At 39.6% G+C, this 17,500-nt stretch overlaps 1 protein-coding gene across 1 annotated transcript in view; it reads left to right on the top strand.

The window, feature by feature from the left end:
• Positions 1-17,500, top strand: part of LOC311247751 (leucine-rich repeat-containing G-protein coupled receptor 5-like) — a gene marked incomplete at both ends in the record, with an annotated part of 59,754 nt that overhangs the window by 25,977 nt on the left and 16,277 nt on the right. The window contains 1 exon segment of the mRNA XM_084338754.1: positions 3,545-3,616. Within this exon segment, the coding sequence (XP_084194880.1) occupies positions 3,545-3,616 (72 nt within the window).

The raw sequence follows: 17,500 nt of genomic DNA, 5'->3' as shown, positions 1-17,500 counted from the left end.
GCCAAAAACATTATGGGGACAAATTTGGGTGTCCCCATAACACAAATTAGGTTATGGTTAGCGTTATGGTATATGATTAGGTTATGGTTAGGGTTACATTATGGTTATGATTAGGTTATTATGGTTAGGTTATGGTTATGGTTAGGGATACGGTTAGGGTTAGTTACAGAATGCATGTAAGTCTATGTAATGTCCCCATATTTCACATAAACAAACGTGTGTGTGCGTGTATGTGTGCGTGTATGTGTGCATGTATGCGTGTATGTGTGCGCGCATGTATGTTTGTGTTTCTACTTTAGGAATTTTGAGTCCCCAAATCTCGATGTGATTATTATTATTTTTACTGTGATCTGTTTCGTCCAACAAAACTACAGCCATTAACCACTTCTGGTAGGAATGTACTGATAACACCAACTATAGTAATCATCATTGTAGATAATCAAACACTACGATACGAAGTATGGGACCATATCAAGCACACAAAGGTTTGGGGCCATGGTTTGATAGTTATTGAGTTCAAGAGTTGGAATGTGTGATGTCATATTGATGTCACAATATTCCGGGAGGTATTAAATGCAGCTCAGTGACTGATGACAATGAAAAACAAAACAACACCATGAAATGATGTTGATGAAGAAATGGCAATACCTTGTCTTTAAAGGGGCACTTCACCAAAAAACAATGCTGATTAATTTCGCACATAATCTCACACACGTCCAAAAACTCTAAACAGTTTTGCGCACGTTCATTTAGTTTGACAGTTATTGAGAGTAAACTGGTTTGAATATGGCCACCAGTGATGTCATCGGGGGACATCCTTGCGTTGTGTTAATCACAGCACCATGAAATTATAATATTATGAGGTATTGCTATTTTTTCATCTGCATCATTTCATGGTGTTGTTTTGTTTTTCATTTTATTGAAATTTTTTATTTGGAATTACCCCTTGAGATGAACCATCTCGTTTTCAAGGGGGTCCACAGCTTACAGAATACACAAATTATTATGTATTAAACATAACAAAACAAAAGAAGCAAACAAAAACCAAACACAAAACAAGATAAAATTAATAATAAACGGGTTCAAACAACATCAAACAAGAGGAACATAAGACAAACAACAAAACACAGAGCACATATTCAAGTGATTGCTTCAAAGATCTGTTATACTATTATTGGTGGAAACATGAACAAGTAATCTCAAGGTGAGATGACAGCACAGTTTTAAACAGTTGTGAGGATGTTATAGCTCGAATATGAACTGGGAGATTATTCCAGTCAGATGGACCTTTGAACATGAATGCTTTTTTGCCAACTGAGGTAGTAACATTTGTTGGAACTTTAAAAAATAGCTGTGCACAGTGTCTCAGTTGATGTCTAGAGGTGAAAGGGTCCATATACTGTTTGAGATATTGCGGATAATTGAAGTGAATACATTTAAAAATGAACTGTAACCAGTGCTGCTGTCGTCTTACTGTGGGAGCTGGCAAATTAAGATTTTCATACATGGTGCAGTGGTGAGTCAAATATGGGCAGCCAAGAGCAAATCTGCATAGACGGTTGAATAGTGTGTTTAGTGGAAGAAGGTTGGTTTTAGATGCAGTTTGGTAAACTACGTCAGCGTAATCCATGATGGGTAAAATTAGTTGCTGAACCAGTTTCTTTCTGACAGGGAGTGTGACACATTTTCTGTTGCGGTAGAGAACACCAGCACTAAAGTTGACTTTTCTAACAATATTATCAATGTGATATTTATATGAGAGTTCTGAATCAAGCCATAGACCAAGGTATTTAATGTGATCAACTCTATGCAGTTGTGTACCGTCCAGACAAGTGATATTAAATGGTTGATTAATGGTTTTGGATGCAAGATTACGGGTGGTCCCAAAGAGCATAGTATTAGTTTTAGTTTTGTTGATTAAAAGTTTATTAGCCGAGAGCCATGATTCGAGTTTATTGAAATTTGATTGCAGTGTTGACTGAATTTGAGGTAAGGTAATTTGAGATGTATATATCACTGTGTTGTCGGCATAGAGTTGAGTATTACAACCTGTGAAAATTGAGGGGAGATCATTAATAAATATTGAGAACAAGAGCGGGCCTAATGTTGAGCCTTGTGGCACCCCACATTCCTGTACTGCCAATTCAGATCTACCATCCTGTATAGCAACACATTGTTTTCTGTTGTGCAGATATGAATTAAACCAAAGTAGGGCATTGCGTGAGAGGCCAATAGCGTACAGTTTGTCTAATAGGAGATAATGGTTGACCAAATCAAGGGCTTTTGTTAAATCAATAAATATTGCACCAGTGAGATTACCATTACCAGATGAAGAAAATATATCATTAGTGCGTTTTAATAAAGTAGTAGTTGTGGAATGATTGGAGCGAAAACCAGATTGCGAAGGTGATAAAATATTGTTGTTGCTGAGATAATTAGACAGTTGTTTATAAATTAACTTTTCAAAGACTTTTGCTATGGAACAGATAATTGCTATTGGTCTGTAATTATTGGGATCTAGTACATTGCCTGCTTTGTGGAGAGGAGTGATTTTTGAGTGCTTCCAGATAGATGGTATTTCATGTGATAATAAAGACAGATTATAGAGATCACATAGGGGGTACATCAAAATGTGTGGAGCAAGTTTAAGAAATTTGCTTTCTAAACCATCTAGGCCTGGGCCACTACACACTTTCAGGTCTTTTATGGCATTCAGAACATCAATAGATGAGATTTTCGTGAACGAGAAGGAGCTGTTTACAAGGTGGTGCATTGTTACAGATGACATAAGGATCCGGTATTGTGGGAGTACAGACTGAAGAGAAGTGTTGGTTAAAGGCTTGAGCTACAAGAAGAGGATTATGCAATATGGTGTTATTAACTTTTAATTGATTACATTGAATATTTTTATTAGATGAATTAGTTATAGTTTTAATTTTTTTCCAAAATTGTTTAGCGTTTTTAAAATCAGAGTTGAGAGATTCTTTATAATAATAATTAGATTTTGCATTCCGAGTCAATATTTTACTCTTATTTCTAAGCTGTCTGTATGTTTCCCAGTTTGCATGATCCTTGGTCCTACGATATGTGGCCCATCAGTCACTCATCAGTCACTGAGCTCCATTTAATGCTTCCTGGAATATGTGACTTCATAAGGACATCGCACATTCCAACTCTTAACTCGATGACTCTCAAACATAGTAAATCAGTTTTCATTTTTCGGAATGGGGTTTTAGTTTTAGTGCTAGGAAAGTCCTCCCAACGTGATGCCCTGTTTCAGCCCTCTACCTCCCGCTGGCCTGGCGTCTCGGAGCAGGGTCTGGTGTCCCGTTCATTCCAAGCTTCTGGACTCGTCAGTGAAACAGGAGATGCTGGTGTTTAGATTGTAATGTTGGTATTGGTTGATACAATGCGATTCGATTTTATCCCCCGAGATTAGGACGTTTTCAAATGTTTTTGAAGATTAACAGTACCAGAGAGGCTCTGAAATGTGTTTTTCTTTGTGTGTGTGTGTGTGTGTGTGTGTGTGTGTGTGTGTGTTCAGGACCATTACTGGAGCTCGCATCACCTCCCTCCCCAGCACAGTGTGTGACCACCTGCCCGACCTACAAGTCCTGTAAGTTCACCTCAAAACCACCTTCAGGCTTTTAAAGGCAAGCTACGGACAATTTCACAGTTCCTACATTATTATTCCTCTGGTCTAAGAAAGTCCAAAAATATTAGTGGCCATGAAAAGCTCTCTCCCCCAGTGCTGACACTCAAACATGTGGTGTCTTCGTGGTGTTGTTGTTTTGTTCCTGGTTTATTGTGATGTTTCTTCTTGACTTGTTAACGTGTGTTGTCGGGCCTTATAAATACATTTTTATTGGAGATTTGATTTGATTTGATGTCATCGAGTAGGAAGCCTGAAGCTGCTCCATAGACAATGGATTGGGAAATATTTGATAGATGAGATGACACTGAGAGCGCCCAGGGGATAGAGAACGAAGCTCATTTGGGTATAAATATAAATATCAATGTATCACTAAATCAAGTTTCCCAATCATGGTCAGTGGAAAAGCTGCAGACTTTATACTTGATGACATCACAAGTTTGATTCTTACTTCGCTGGTGTCTGGCTTTTGGAGAGAGAGTGGCTCATGTTCACAGATGTTGATTGAACTTCCCCCACGCCATGGAAATAATTTAATTCTTAGTTTTGGTGATGTTCCCCCTTTTAAAGGGACAGTTCGCTTTGTTTAAAATGTGTATTTGTCACAAAGTTGGATTCCATTCTAGTGACACTGGCACGTGGCACCAACGTTTTGTTTTTTCACACACACACACACACGCACACACACACACACACACACACACACACACACACACACACACACACACATACACACACACACACGCCCACACATATATATATATATATATATATATATATATATATATATATATATATATATATATATATATATATATGTATATAGTTGGAATTAAGAATGTTCAGCATTTGTTAGCAATGCTAGTGGGAGTCAATGGGACCTGTTAGCATGTCTCTGGGAAAAAATAAACGAAAGGGCAGCAACTGCTCCTCTTAAGCTTTCAAAATGGCGGCGGTACTTTTTTAATAATGTACGACTCTAATTCACATCAGTATGTAGAATGTGTTGCAGATGTTGTGAATGGCTGTAATGGTATGGTATTGTTGATCGGGACGCCACAGCTGAAAGGTGTTACGTGAGGTGTTAAGTTCAGTTCAACGTTATTATGATCCCAGAGGGCAATTACTGCTCCGTCCAAGAGCAACACAGCAGACAGACATCACGAGATTCCAGTCCAAAATGAGAGGAACCGCCATGGAAATAAGTTCTCCTTTAAAGGGGCACTTCACCCAAAGATACAATGCTGATTATTATTCTTGTATACATAACTTTTTTGGTTTGAGAGTTATTGAGTTAGAGTTGGAATCTGTGCCGTCATTATGATGTTATTAATTAAGTATTAAATTCAGCTCAGTGAAACTGATGACATTGAAAAACAAAACAATGGGGGGAAAAAACAAGATCTTAGTGAGTTAAATGGTCACTTTGTGTAGTGCCGGAGGAAAGAGGAATAAACGGAGGTAACGTAATGCTTGTTTAATGTACAAAGCCACGTCAGTAAATACAGAACACAAGAGCACATGAATCGCTAGCACAGTAATGAATACAACTGCGAGCAATGTTCCCCCTAAGGTGCGCCCGTGCGCGCGCGCACATGGCAAAACGCTCAGGCGCACATCTGAAATCGGTCACGGATTTTTTTTTTTGTTTACATTTTTTTTTTATTTTTTTTTTAATAATGTAAAAAAAATGTAAACAAAAAAAAAAATTGTTTACATTTTTTTTTACATTTTTTTTTTTTTTTTTAATTAAACAAACATGACCATGTTCACGTCTTAAACTCATACTGAGGCTTTAGTTTTGGTTTTAAATTGCATATCATCATTCATTTATTTATTGTCACACAGAGCAGAAGATTTTTGCCAAAACAAACCAATAGTATCCAGCTGCAGAACGGCAGACCAGCCACACTCTCACACCCAAACACATTTCCTTTGATTTAATTATACATCAAATGATTTATGTCAAGGATTGCAATGCCTTGCTTGAATGAAGTTAACTTTTCACCTGGATAACGTCAACATTCAGGGTGAATGTAATGTGAGAAATTGGGATAAAAAAAATATATATATATATATATATATTTTTTTTGATCGGATCGGGAAAGATCGGTATCTGTAGATACTCAAAATCACATGATCGGGATCGGATCAGGAGCAAAAAAATGTGATCGGGACATCCCTAACCATCCCTAACCCTGTTGCGTGTGACGTTACCAAGAGAAGCCCCGCTTTCAGTGCTTTGTGGGCAGCGCTACTGCACGCTCACACAGACACACACAACAGATGAGGAAGTGGACAGATCCGACCAGCATTGCTGGCTCCTCACAATGCAAACGCGAAAATGTACATTACAGATGAACTGCAGAGAAAACGTCCAATTTATCATCCCGGTCGAGACTAATTGGAAGCGGAGTGCAACGCGTGCAAAGCTTGACCATATGTTTATGTGTCTAATAAAGGTGCTGGCGATCTCAAAGCTCACATGGACACAGCAAAACATTACAAACAAAGCAGTGCGAGGCAAGAGTTTGATGGCAAAGTTGACCGAATTGATTGAAGAATGCAGCTATACAGAGAGAGAAAGAAAATAATTTAAAACTATTTTGATGCCTCAAAATTATGTTTTGGTTTGATAAGATGCATTATGATAATTCTAATGATTATGTGTGTAATAAATTAGTTTAGTACACTAATTGCAACAAATCTGAAACTGCATAGTGCACTTTTAAATTAGTATCTTTGTGAGGTTACTGTTTTTATAATTTACATTACATTGAAAAGATAAAGATATATTTTTTAAAGCTGGATTTTCTAATACAGAAGAGGTATTATTTAGAACATTACATCATATTTTTCTTGTTATTTATTTTGTCCAGTAAAACTTGAAAATATATATTATTTTGTCATAGGTTGATTTAGTTATTTTCTTGCGATTTGTCAGATAGATTACTTTAGGCATAATACAGCATGTTGAGTAACTTTGGTTATAGAGAGATATTATTTTGTTATATAAAATAATATAAACAATAATTTTATATTCATACAGAGGAGGTATACTTTAAATATATTATAATGATAAGGCATCTTTGAGTAAACTTTGATTAAGTATCTTGAGGCTGAAGGCAGAGTGTCCTCTTTAAAAAAAAATCACAATATGGTCACCCTTGAAGTCGCATTATAATTCACTTAATAAAATAATGACGAGTCAGCCTCCTAAAGAGACAAAAGTTAGTGACACGACTCACACCGCCGCCGCCAAAGTAAGGACTTTGCTCTGTATCGTCAATCAATGGTCAAATAAATATTTGATTAAGGAATATGCCTTTTTGTATTATTTCTCTGTGTATCAGCAAAATGTATATATTTTTATGTTAGACATTAAGGGAAATTAAGATTCTCAGATTTTTTACAAACCGCCGCATATCAACTAACCGGTTAATCGGCAGGTGACGTATGTTGCTCAGTAGTTGCTGATGTCTGCTCAGGAGGTTTGAGTGTTTGCTCAGACCGAAAAAATAATTAGAGGGAACATTGACTGCGAGTGCAACCGCAATAGATGTCCCCTCTGGCCGCGGTGCCAGAACATTCGTTCCCTCCCACTACACAACACAGTCAGAGGAGAACACGAACCAATACTAAAAATCACCAAAAAACAATGCTGATTTATTTTGCACATAATCTCACACGCATCCAAAAACCAAACAGTGTTGCACACATGCATTTAGTTATCGAGAGTGAATGAGTTTGAATGTAACCACCAGTGAGGTAGCTAGTCCCTATAAGACAAGGTATTGCTATTTCTTCATCTACATGATTTCAGGGGCTGTAATTATTAACACACCACAAGGATGCAGTGCTCCTGATAACGTCACTGGTGGCCTTATTCAGACTTGTTTACTCTCAATAACGGTCACACTAAGTGCATATGTGCAAAACTGTTTAGAGTTTTTGGATGTATGTGAGATTATGTGCAAAATAAATTGGTATTGTTTTTTTTGCCCCTTTAACTTTATTGTGTTATCCTGGACATGTTCAATGAATATGTATTTGTGTTCAAACCAAAATAAGAATATAGAAGCTAAGTTTAAGTTTCTTTAATAGTTGTCATACAGAAGTACAGAATACTTTTATACAAAATGCTTCTTACTGTTACGCTCCAGAGACTGTGCTAGACAAGATAAGTATGAAATAACATAGTATAGCATGTAAAATAGAAGTGAAAATAGAGGTCACAGTGTTCAGTATAGACATATGTACAATGTTCGATGCAGAATAGAAGTAACTGAGTTACCATACAATATACTATGCAATGTACTAATATACAATACTATATAGTGCAAAGCAGAAATGGGATGAGGTACAATTTAGGTACAATTTACAGTAAGGTGTACGAGTTGTAGTGCAAATCCTTTACCAATAAATATAAAGTGTGTTTAGGTGATCTAAAGTGTGGAGAGTGGGTGCTGCAGTGTGTTGTTTGTTTAAAAACCAGACATAATCATACACACGTCATCACAATGGGTTCTAGTCTAAAGTAAAGTGCATCACAATGGGTTCTAGTCTAAAGTAAAGTGCATCACAATGGGTTCTAGTCTAAAGTAAAGTGCATCACAATGGGTTCTAGTCTACAGTAAAGTGCATCACAATGGGTTCTAGTCTAAAGTAAAGTGCATCACAATGGGTTCTATTCTACAGTAAAGTGCATCACAATGGGTTCTAGTCTAAAGTAAAGTGCATCACAATGGGTTCTAGTCTACAGTAAAGTGCATCACAATGGGTTCTAGTCTAAAGTAAAGTGCATCACAATGGGTTCTAGTCTACAGTAAAGTGCATCACAATGGGTTCTAGTCTACAGTAAAGTGCATCACAATGGGTTCTAGTCTAAAGTAAAGTGCATCACAATGGGTTCTAGTCTAAAGTAAAGTGCATCACAATGGGTTCTAGTCTAAAGTAAAGTGCATCACAATGGGTTCTAGTCTACAGTAAAGTGCATCACAATGGGTTCTAGTCTAAAGTAAAGTGCATCACAATGGGTTCTATTCTACAGTAAAGTGCATCACAATGGGTTCTAGTCTAAAGTAAAGTGCATCACAATGGGTTCTAGTCTACAGTAAAGTGCATCACAATGGGTTCTAGTCTAAAGTAAAGTGCATCACAATGGGTTCTAGTCTACAGTAAAGTGCATCACAATGGGTTCTAGTCTACAGTAAAGTGCATCACAATGGGTTCTAGTCTAAAGTAAAGTGCATCACAATGGGTTCTAGTCTAAAGTAAAGTGCATCACAATGGGTTCTAGTCTACAGTAAAGTGCATCACAATGGGTTCTAGTCTAAAGTAAAGTGCATCGCAATGGGTTCTAGTCTAAAGTAAAGTGCATCACAATGGGTTCTAGTCTACAGTAAAGTGCATCACAATGGGTTCTAGTCTAAAGTGAAGTGCATCACAATGGGTTCTAGTCTACAGTAAAGTGCATCACAATGGGTTCTAGTCTACAGTAAAGTGCATCACAATGGGTTCTAGTCTACAGTAAAGTGCATCACAGTGGGTTCTAGTCTACAGTAAAGTGCATCACAATGGGTTCTATTCTACAGTAAAGTGTTAGTGCTTATCTGTTTAACAAGTTAATAGCTGTTGAAACAAATGAGTGCTTGTGTTTATTTTCATTCTGAAATGGGTACCAGAGGGGAGAGAGTATGGATCACTCTCTGGAGTGCAGTGGGTGGTCACCATCGAGAGGGACGGGGCGTTCTCTGCAGGCCTGTTCTCTCACAGTAATGACTGAATAAAAGATTTGTAAAACATGGTCGTTAGTGTCTCGTCAACACCGAGAGACCTCCTTGTTTTTTTAATATGAACCGCTGACTCACAGTGGATGTGTGCTCGGCCACAGAGCACCCGCTGTAACAACAGCACCAGAACAATAGCCTCACTGTTACCGTTACAAAAAGATATACATACATAAAAAAAAAGATAAAAGTTAAAAAAGATCTAAAAATAAATAACATATATTTGTATGTATATATATTTATCATCGTAAAAAATTTATTTGCGGAAATTCAGGCCCAAAACTGCTACCGTGGTTCAGTTCGGGCTGAGACTGAACCTACATGGGTTCACGTACTTTAGGTTCGGGCCTGATTTTTTTTTTGCGCCCGATCAACACTCTAGGCTGGATCATATTAAAAGCAGATAAAAAACATCTATAAAAAGCAGTTTTGCACGTTTCTTTGTGCCCTCCAAATATTCAACGCCATATTCAGCGAGTGTGGCGGCTGTGTCGTCCATCCCCTTGTTTGGCCCCATAAGCAAAACTGCAACGGGGGCCAGGAGGAGATGTGGGGTTTCTGACCACAGCTCCTCCTTCGCTGGTTTCTCAAAACATTTCATTACTGGGGCCGTGAGGCCAACTGCCCTCGGGGTGTTTGCCTTTTGCTATGGGAGCAACTGTGGCCTGCTTCCACAGCTGAGATACGTGTCTGTTGTTTAGGTGACATGTGGAATATTACAGAAGATTGATTGATTTATTGATTGATTGATTGCAGTTTATTTCAAATATGCAAACAACAACAAACACACATCAAGTACAGATATAGCCTTAAGCCGTTCAAATAACAAATGTATATAACAAATAAAAATTAAAAGATAAACAATATGTCATTTACATTATTTGAAAAGGAGTGGGAATAAGCATACACTTGTTTAATCCCCCCCCCCCTTTTTACTCCGATCATACTATATTAACTATACTAATTCATACTTTACTAACTGCTAGTTTTGTTGTCAGACTTATATTGGGGGGGGGGAATTACTTAGTTAACTAAACATTTTGGAATAATACCATATTCATATTTGCCAAAACTGTATGTTGCCCCGTATAGTTTCTCTATTTTAAACTGTTTTATGTTTTGACATTGCTTTAACTCCACAATCAGACCATTCCATAATTGTACTCGGCATATTGAGATACAAAGACTTTTCATGGTAGTTTAAAATGTAATATAAATTTAAATAAGATAGGGCTTAGCTGCTCAGCACATGACCTGCCCCAGCTGGCCCCGGGGACCCTTCCTGACTGTGCTACGCTGGAAGGTCCTGATCACACTTTGTTAATCAAAAAAGGGGGGTACAAGTCACAGCAGGGGTACAAATCACAGCAGGGGTACAAATCACAGCAGGGGTACAAATCACAGCAGGGGTACAAGTCACAGCAGGGGTACAAGTCACAGCAGGGGTACAAATCACAGCAGGGGTACAAGTCACAGCAGGGGTACAAGTCACAGCAGGGGTACAAGTCACAGCAGGGGTACAAGTCACAGCAGGGGTACAAATCACAGCAGGGGTACAAGTCACAGCAGGGGTACAAATCACAGCAGGGGTACAAGTCACAGCAGGGGTACAAGTCACAGCAGGGGTACAAGTGACAGCAGGGGTACAAATCACAGCAGGGGTACAAGTCACAGCAGGGGTACAAGTCACAGCAGGGGTACAAATCACAGCAGGGGTACAAGTCACAGCAGGGGTACAAGTCACAGCAGGGGTACAAGTCACAGCAGGGGTACAAGTCACAGCAGGGGTACAAATCACAGCAGGGGTACAAGTCACAGCAGGGGTACAAATCACAGCAGGGGTACAAGTCACAGCAGGGGTACAAGTCACAGCAGGGGTACAAGTGACAGCAGGGGTACAAATCACAGCAGGGGTACAAGTCACAGCAGGGGTACAAGTCACAGCAGGGGTACAAGTCACAGCAGGGGTACAAGTCACAGCAGGGGGTACAAGTCACAGCAGGGGTACAAGTCACAGCAGGGGTACAAGTCACAGCAGGGGTACAAGTCACAGCAGGGGTACACGTCACAGCAGGGGTACAAGTCACAGCAGGGGTACAAGTCACAGCAGGGGTACAAGTCACAGCAGGGGTACACGTCACAGCAGGGGTACACGTCACAGCAGGGGGTACAAGTCACAGCAGGGGTACAAGTCACAGCAGGGGTACAAGTCACAGCAGGGGTACAAGTCACAGCAGGGGTACAAGTCACAGCAGGGGTACAAGTCACAGCAGGGGTACAAGTCACAGCAGGGGTACAAGTCACAGCAGGGGTACAAGTCACAGCAGGGGTACAAGTCACAGCAGGGGTACAGATGAATGAATGAATGAATGATTTTATTTCGGTCTTCTTTTACAAAGCAATTTATAAACAAAAAGAAAATGACCGAAACGGTGTAGGCTGAAGCCGAGGCTTATAATTGCCTTACCCTTTTTATATTACATTATAAAAAATACAAATAAAAACATAATTCAGTACATCGTTTTGCAAAAACAAAAGGTTACAAAAGTTTCATAGTTTTATATACAAAACGTATTTTTTAGTTTTTTATATATATCCTTTTTTTGTCACGATTTTAATACAGTTATGTTATAATAAAATATAAGTAGGATAATAATAATGTTTTATATTTATGTATCACCTTATATTTGAAGAATTTCTTAAATGTATGTATCGAACTACACAAAGTGATTCCATAGTTTTACCCCTTTAACAGATATATACATCGACTTTTTATATTCGTCCTTGCCTTTGCGATATTGAAGACACAAGGTCCCCTACGTTTATACCGGCTCTCTCTAGTTTGGAACAACTCCTGGATGCAACTTGGAAATGAGTGCTTGTGTGCTTTGTACATTATTATTGCAGTGCTAAGATCGACAAGATCTTCAAATTTTAAGGTATTTGATTTAATAATAACGAGTGACTATGTCGGTTCATAGTAATCTGCTTGATTCACAATTCTTATGGCTTTCTTCTGCAATATGAAAATTTGGTTAATGTGAGCGGCCGGGTAGCGCAGCGGACTAAGCGTCTGCCTACCACCGCAGAGACAGCGAATCCGGCTGTCAGCGGTGCCTCCGGCTTGGTCGGCCGTCCATACTGACACAATTGGCAGAGTCAGCAGGGTGGGAAGCCGGTGGGGGGTGGGTCCTGGTCGTTGTAAACAGCGACTCCTACAGGTCGGTCGGGGCGCCTGCTCAGCAAGGAAGGGATCTGGGTGAGGTAGTGTGATCCTCCCACGGGTTACACTCAACCAATGAGAGTCCTCGCTGTCAGGTGAAAAGAAGCGGCTGGCTGACTCCACATGTATCGGAGGGGACATGTGATAGTATCTATCAACCCTCCCTAGACCGGCAAGTGGGGGGGAAATGCGCGCAACGACCAGGAAGGGAGGGAAGGGAATTGGCATAACGACAAAAATTGGGATGGGAGAAAATTACAGAAAAAGTAGATAAAAAAAAAAAAAAATTGGTTAATGTTTGTTTTATATGTGTTTCCCCATACCTCCACACAGTACGTTATGTATGGAACTATGAGCGAACAGTACAATAAATAGAGTGAGTTCTTGTTTAAAATATATAAAATGTTATATAATATTGCAATGGTTCTGGATATTTTTCTTTTTACGTTTTTATATGTGATCACAGCGAGGGGTACATTTGCAGAATCCAGGACATCAAACCTGATATTCATTAAGTTCTTGCGCCGGTTGCTTATCAGATTTGGACCCATCACTTTCCACCCTCCTGCTGTGTGCATTCCATGCCAAGCAGACCCCAAATTATTTGCCCTCAAGTCTCTCTCTGAGCCTTTTTTTGGTCCAGTCTCTGCCTCCCGACCCAGTTCACCCCACAAAACGCTTTGTTTCTCTCATCCACGCGGGCCTTTAGTGCCTTATCGTTTGGACACACTGGCACAGTTTTCTCTGGAATTACCGTGTCTTCCCGCTGACGTCGGTATCATGGAATCATCATCGGTCCAAATGTTAACCCTCTGAGTCTCGTGCTGCTCTCTCCCTTCTTCTCAGCATTGGTTTCGTAAAAACTGGAACGAGGAGTACCGGGTTGTGGTCGGCTGACCCCATGCTGGGTGGCTTGGCTATGGATCTGTCTGCTCCGTTTATAGACCCAGAACATCAGTTCAGGATTTCATTCTGGCGCGGCGCGGGGGGGGGGGGGGGGGGGGCAGGTGACGTAGCGATGGGCGCGCTTTTTTCAGGGTACAGAGGGTTTGAAGTTCCAGAATCTGAATCAGAATCAGAATCAGAAAGGTCTTTATTGCCAAGCTAGTTTGCACACACAAGACATTAGTTTTCGGCCGTTTGGTGCGACATTAGCAGACGATTAAGGTAGAATAAAATAAATTGGAAATAATATATTAAAATAAAAGTACTAATAGAATACAATATAATAATACAATAAAATAGGACATGGCTGTACAATTGTGCAGGATGTAGTAGAGTATATACACTAAAGATACACTTAGAATAAAAACAGTATGTGTAAAAAGTATGAACAGTGAAGTATGAACAAATATGAACAGTTTTGAGTGTCTATACCATAGGATTGGGGGGAACGGGGGTTAGCTCCTGGGTGTAACAAACTGGGGCGCTTGGCGACACGGTGACACGGTGACAGCCTAGTGACACGGCTAACGGCTCGACGTCCTTAGTGATCAATGTCGTCCTTTGTTTGGCGACGTCGAGACAAACTCCCACCGCCCTGCGCTGTAGCCGTCGCCACCCCTGCGCTGCGGTGCAGGACGAGCGGCACCAAAGCCACCAAACGGTCGAATCACTGTCAGTGTGTCTCTGTCTGGTCAGCCACGTCTCCTGTAGGGCCACGGACACAGCAGGCGCCCCCCTGTGGTCATGTTGGAAACTCACAGTGGATTGTTTCTCTAAGCGATTGCACATTGGCCAGAGTTATAGTGGGTAGAGGGTTCCGAGAGAGAACCCCCCTCCCCCCCTTTTTGCCCCCATGTCCTTATCACACACTCATCGTCATCATCATCATACTGTCCAGGGTTAAATACAGACCGATGGACTAGAGAGGTTCGTGCCGCCGGAGAGAAGGGACGAGCTGTTCCTCGTGGTTTTATCATCATGTGGCGATTCTTGGGAGATGCTCAGCGTGAAATTACAGTCCACCGCGCGCGCGGCAGGAAGAGGATCCACGCATCCGTCGCTCCTTCTTTCACTCTATCACGCTGTTGCCGTGCGTTTTGGGATCAAACGGGATTAGTTGCAGATGTATCTATTTAACATAACGCGCAAAGTGCAGAGTTGCGCCTCCTGCTGGTCGACGCGTGTGCAGCCGGTGGGGCCTCACGCTGCTGCGACACGGTGTGGTGTCTGCATGATGTGGTGTCTGTACATATCAGATGTAATGCCTTCTCTAGTATTCCAAAGACACTTCATCTCGCTTTGTTCAGGCCTTGGCTATAGGTTACATACAGTAGAACACAGACCTATAGGTTACATACAGTAGAACACAGACCTATAGGTTACATACAGTAGAACACTATAGGTTACATACAGTAGAACACTATAGGTTACATACAGTAGAACACAGACCTATAGGTTACATACAGTAGAACACAGACCTATAGGTTACATACAGTAGAACACTATAGGTTACATACAGTAGAACACTATAGGTTACATACAGTAGAACACTACAGGTTACATACAGTAGAACACAGACCTATAGGTTACATACAGTAGAACACTATAGGTTACATACAGTAGAACACAGACCTATAGGTTACATACAGTAGAACACTATAGGTTACATACAGTAGAACACAGACCTATAGGTTACATACAGTAGAACACAGACCTATAGGTTACATACAGTAGAACACAGACCTATAGGTTACATACAGTAGAACACTATAGGTTACATACAGTAGAACACAGACCTATAGGTTACATACAGTAGAACACAGACCTATAGGTTACATACAGTAGAACACTATAGGTTACATACAGTAGAACACTATAGGTTACATACAGTAGAACACTATAGGTTACATACAGTAGAACACAGACCTATAGGTTACATACAGTAGAACACAGACCTATAGGTTACATACAGTAGAACACAGACCTATAGGTTACATACAGTAGAACACAGACCTATAGGTTACATACAGTAGAACACTATAGGTTACATACAGTAGAACACTATAGGTTACATACAGTAGAACACAGACCTATAGGTTACATACAGTAGAACACTATAGGTTACATACAGTAGAACACTATAGGTTACATACAGTAGAACACAGACCTATAGGTTACATACAGTAGAACACAGACCTATAGGTTACATACAGTAGAACACTATAGGTTACATACAGTAGAACACAGACCTATAAGTTACATACAGTAGAACACTATAGGTTACATACAGTAGAACACAGACCTATAGGTTACATACAGTAGAACACAGACCTATAGGTTACATACAGTAGAACACTATAGGTTACATACAGTAGAACACTATAGGTTACATACAGTAGAACACTATAGGTTACATACAGTAGAACACAGACCTATAGGTTACATACAGTAGAACACAGACCTATAGGTTACATACAGTAGAACACTATAGGTTACATACAGTAGAACACAGACCTATAAGTTACATACAGTAGAACACTATAGGTTACATACAGTAGAACACAGACCTATAGGTTACATACAGTAGAACACTATAGGTTACATACAGTAGAACACTATAGGTTACATACAGTAGAACACTATAGGTTACATACAGTAGAACACTATAGGTTACATACAGTAGAACACTATAGGTTACATACAGTAGAACACAGACCTATAGGTTACATACAGTATAACACTATAGGTTACATACAGTAGAACACTATAGGTTACATACAGTAGAACACAGACCTATAGGTTACATACAGTAGAACACAGACCTATAGGTTACATACAGTAGAACACAGACCTATAGGTTACATACAGTAGAACACAGACCTATAGGTTACATACAGTAGAACACTATAGGTTACATACAGTAGAACACTATAGGTTACATACAGTAGAACACAGACCTATAGGTTACATACAGTAGAACACTATAGGTTACATACAGTAGAACACTATAGGTTACATACAGTAGAACACAGACCTATAGGTTACATACAGTAGAACACAGACCTATAGGTTACATACAGTAGAACACTATAGGTTACATACAGTAGAACACTATAGGTTACATACAGTAGAACACTATAGGTTACATACAGTAGAACACTATAGGTTACATACAGTAGAACACTATAGGTTACATACAGTAGAACACAGACCTATAGGTTACATACAGTAGAACACAGACCTATAGGTTACATACAGTAGAACACAGACCTATAGGTTACATACAGTAGAACAGGGGTTCCCAAACTTTTCAGGCCGGGACCCAGAAAATAAGGCGTCAGAGAGCCGCGGCCCAATGCACATCGTCAGGCTTTTTTTTTTTTTGCCAGGCGACCGATTTTTTAAGCCAAATATCACTTCAATCCTATTAAGTTAGTTCAAGTTAGTTATTAATTTATATGTGCTATTTATGAGAGGGCTAACTTGTTGCAAAATAATAATGATAATAATAATAGCCTCATTAAAATACTATTGTTGCTTTGGTTGTTTTCAGCGTTTTATGTGCATAATCTGTTATTTAGTTTGTTATGTTCGTTGAAATAAGTAGATTTTTCATTTTTGTTTATTTATTAAGTTAATATTAAACCATATAGTCACATTTTAGAATACAATAGAATAGAATTTTAGAATACAACTAGAAACACTGTCCTGGCCTGCTTCTAAGTTCAGTGGCCTGACAAAAAAAAAAAAAAAAAAAAAAAAAATTTGGAAATCATCTCGCGGCCCTCCCGTAGCTGCTCGCGCCCCACCTTTGGGTCACGACCCCGACTTTGGGAACCACTACAGTAGAACACATACCTTGGTTATAGGTCACACAGAACACAGACCTTG

The sequence above is a fragment of the Notolepis coatsorum genome (assembly GCF_963971535.1).
Source record: "Notolepis coatsorum genome assembly, contig: SCAFFOLD_219, whole genome shotgun sequence".
NCBI lineage: Eukaryota > Metazoa > Chordata > Actinopteri > Aulopiformes > Paralepididae > Notolepis > Notolepis coatsorum.
The sequence above is the reverse complement of the archived record's forward strand: the minus strand, read 5'-3'. Positions and strand labels throughout refer to the sequence as shown.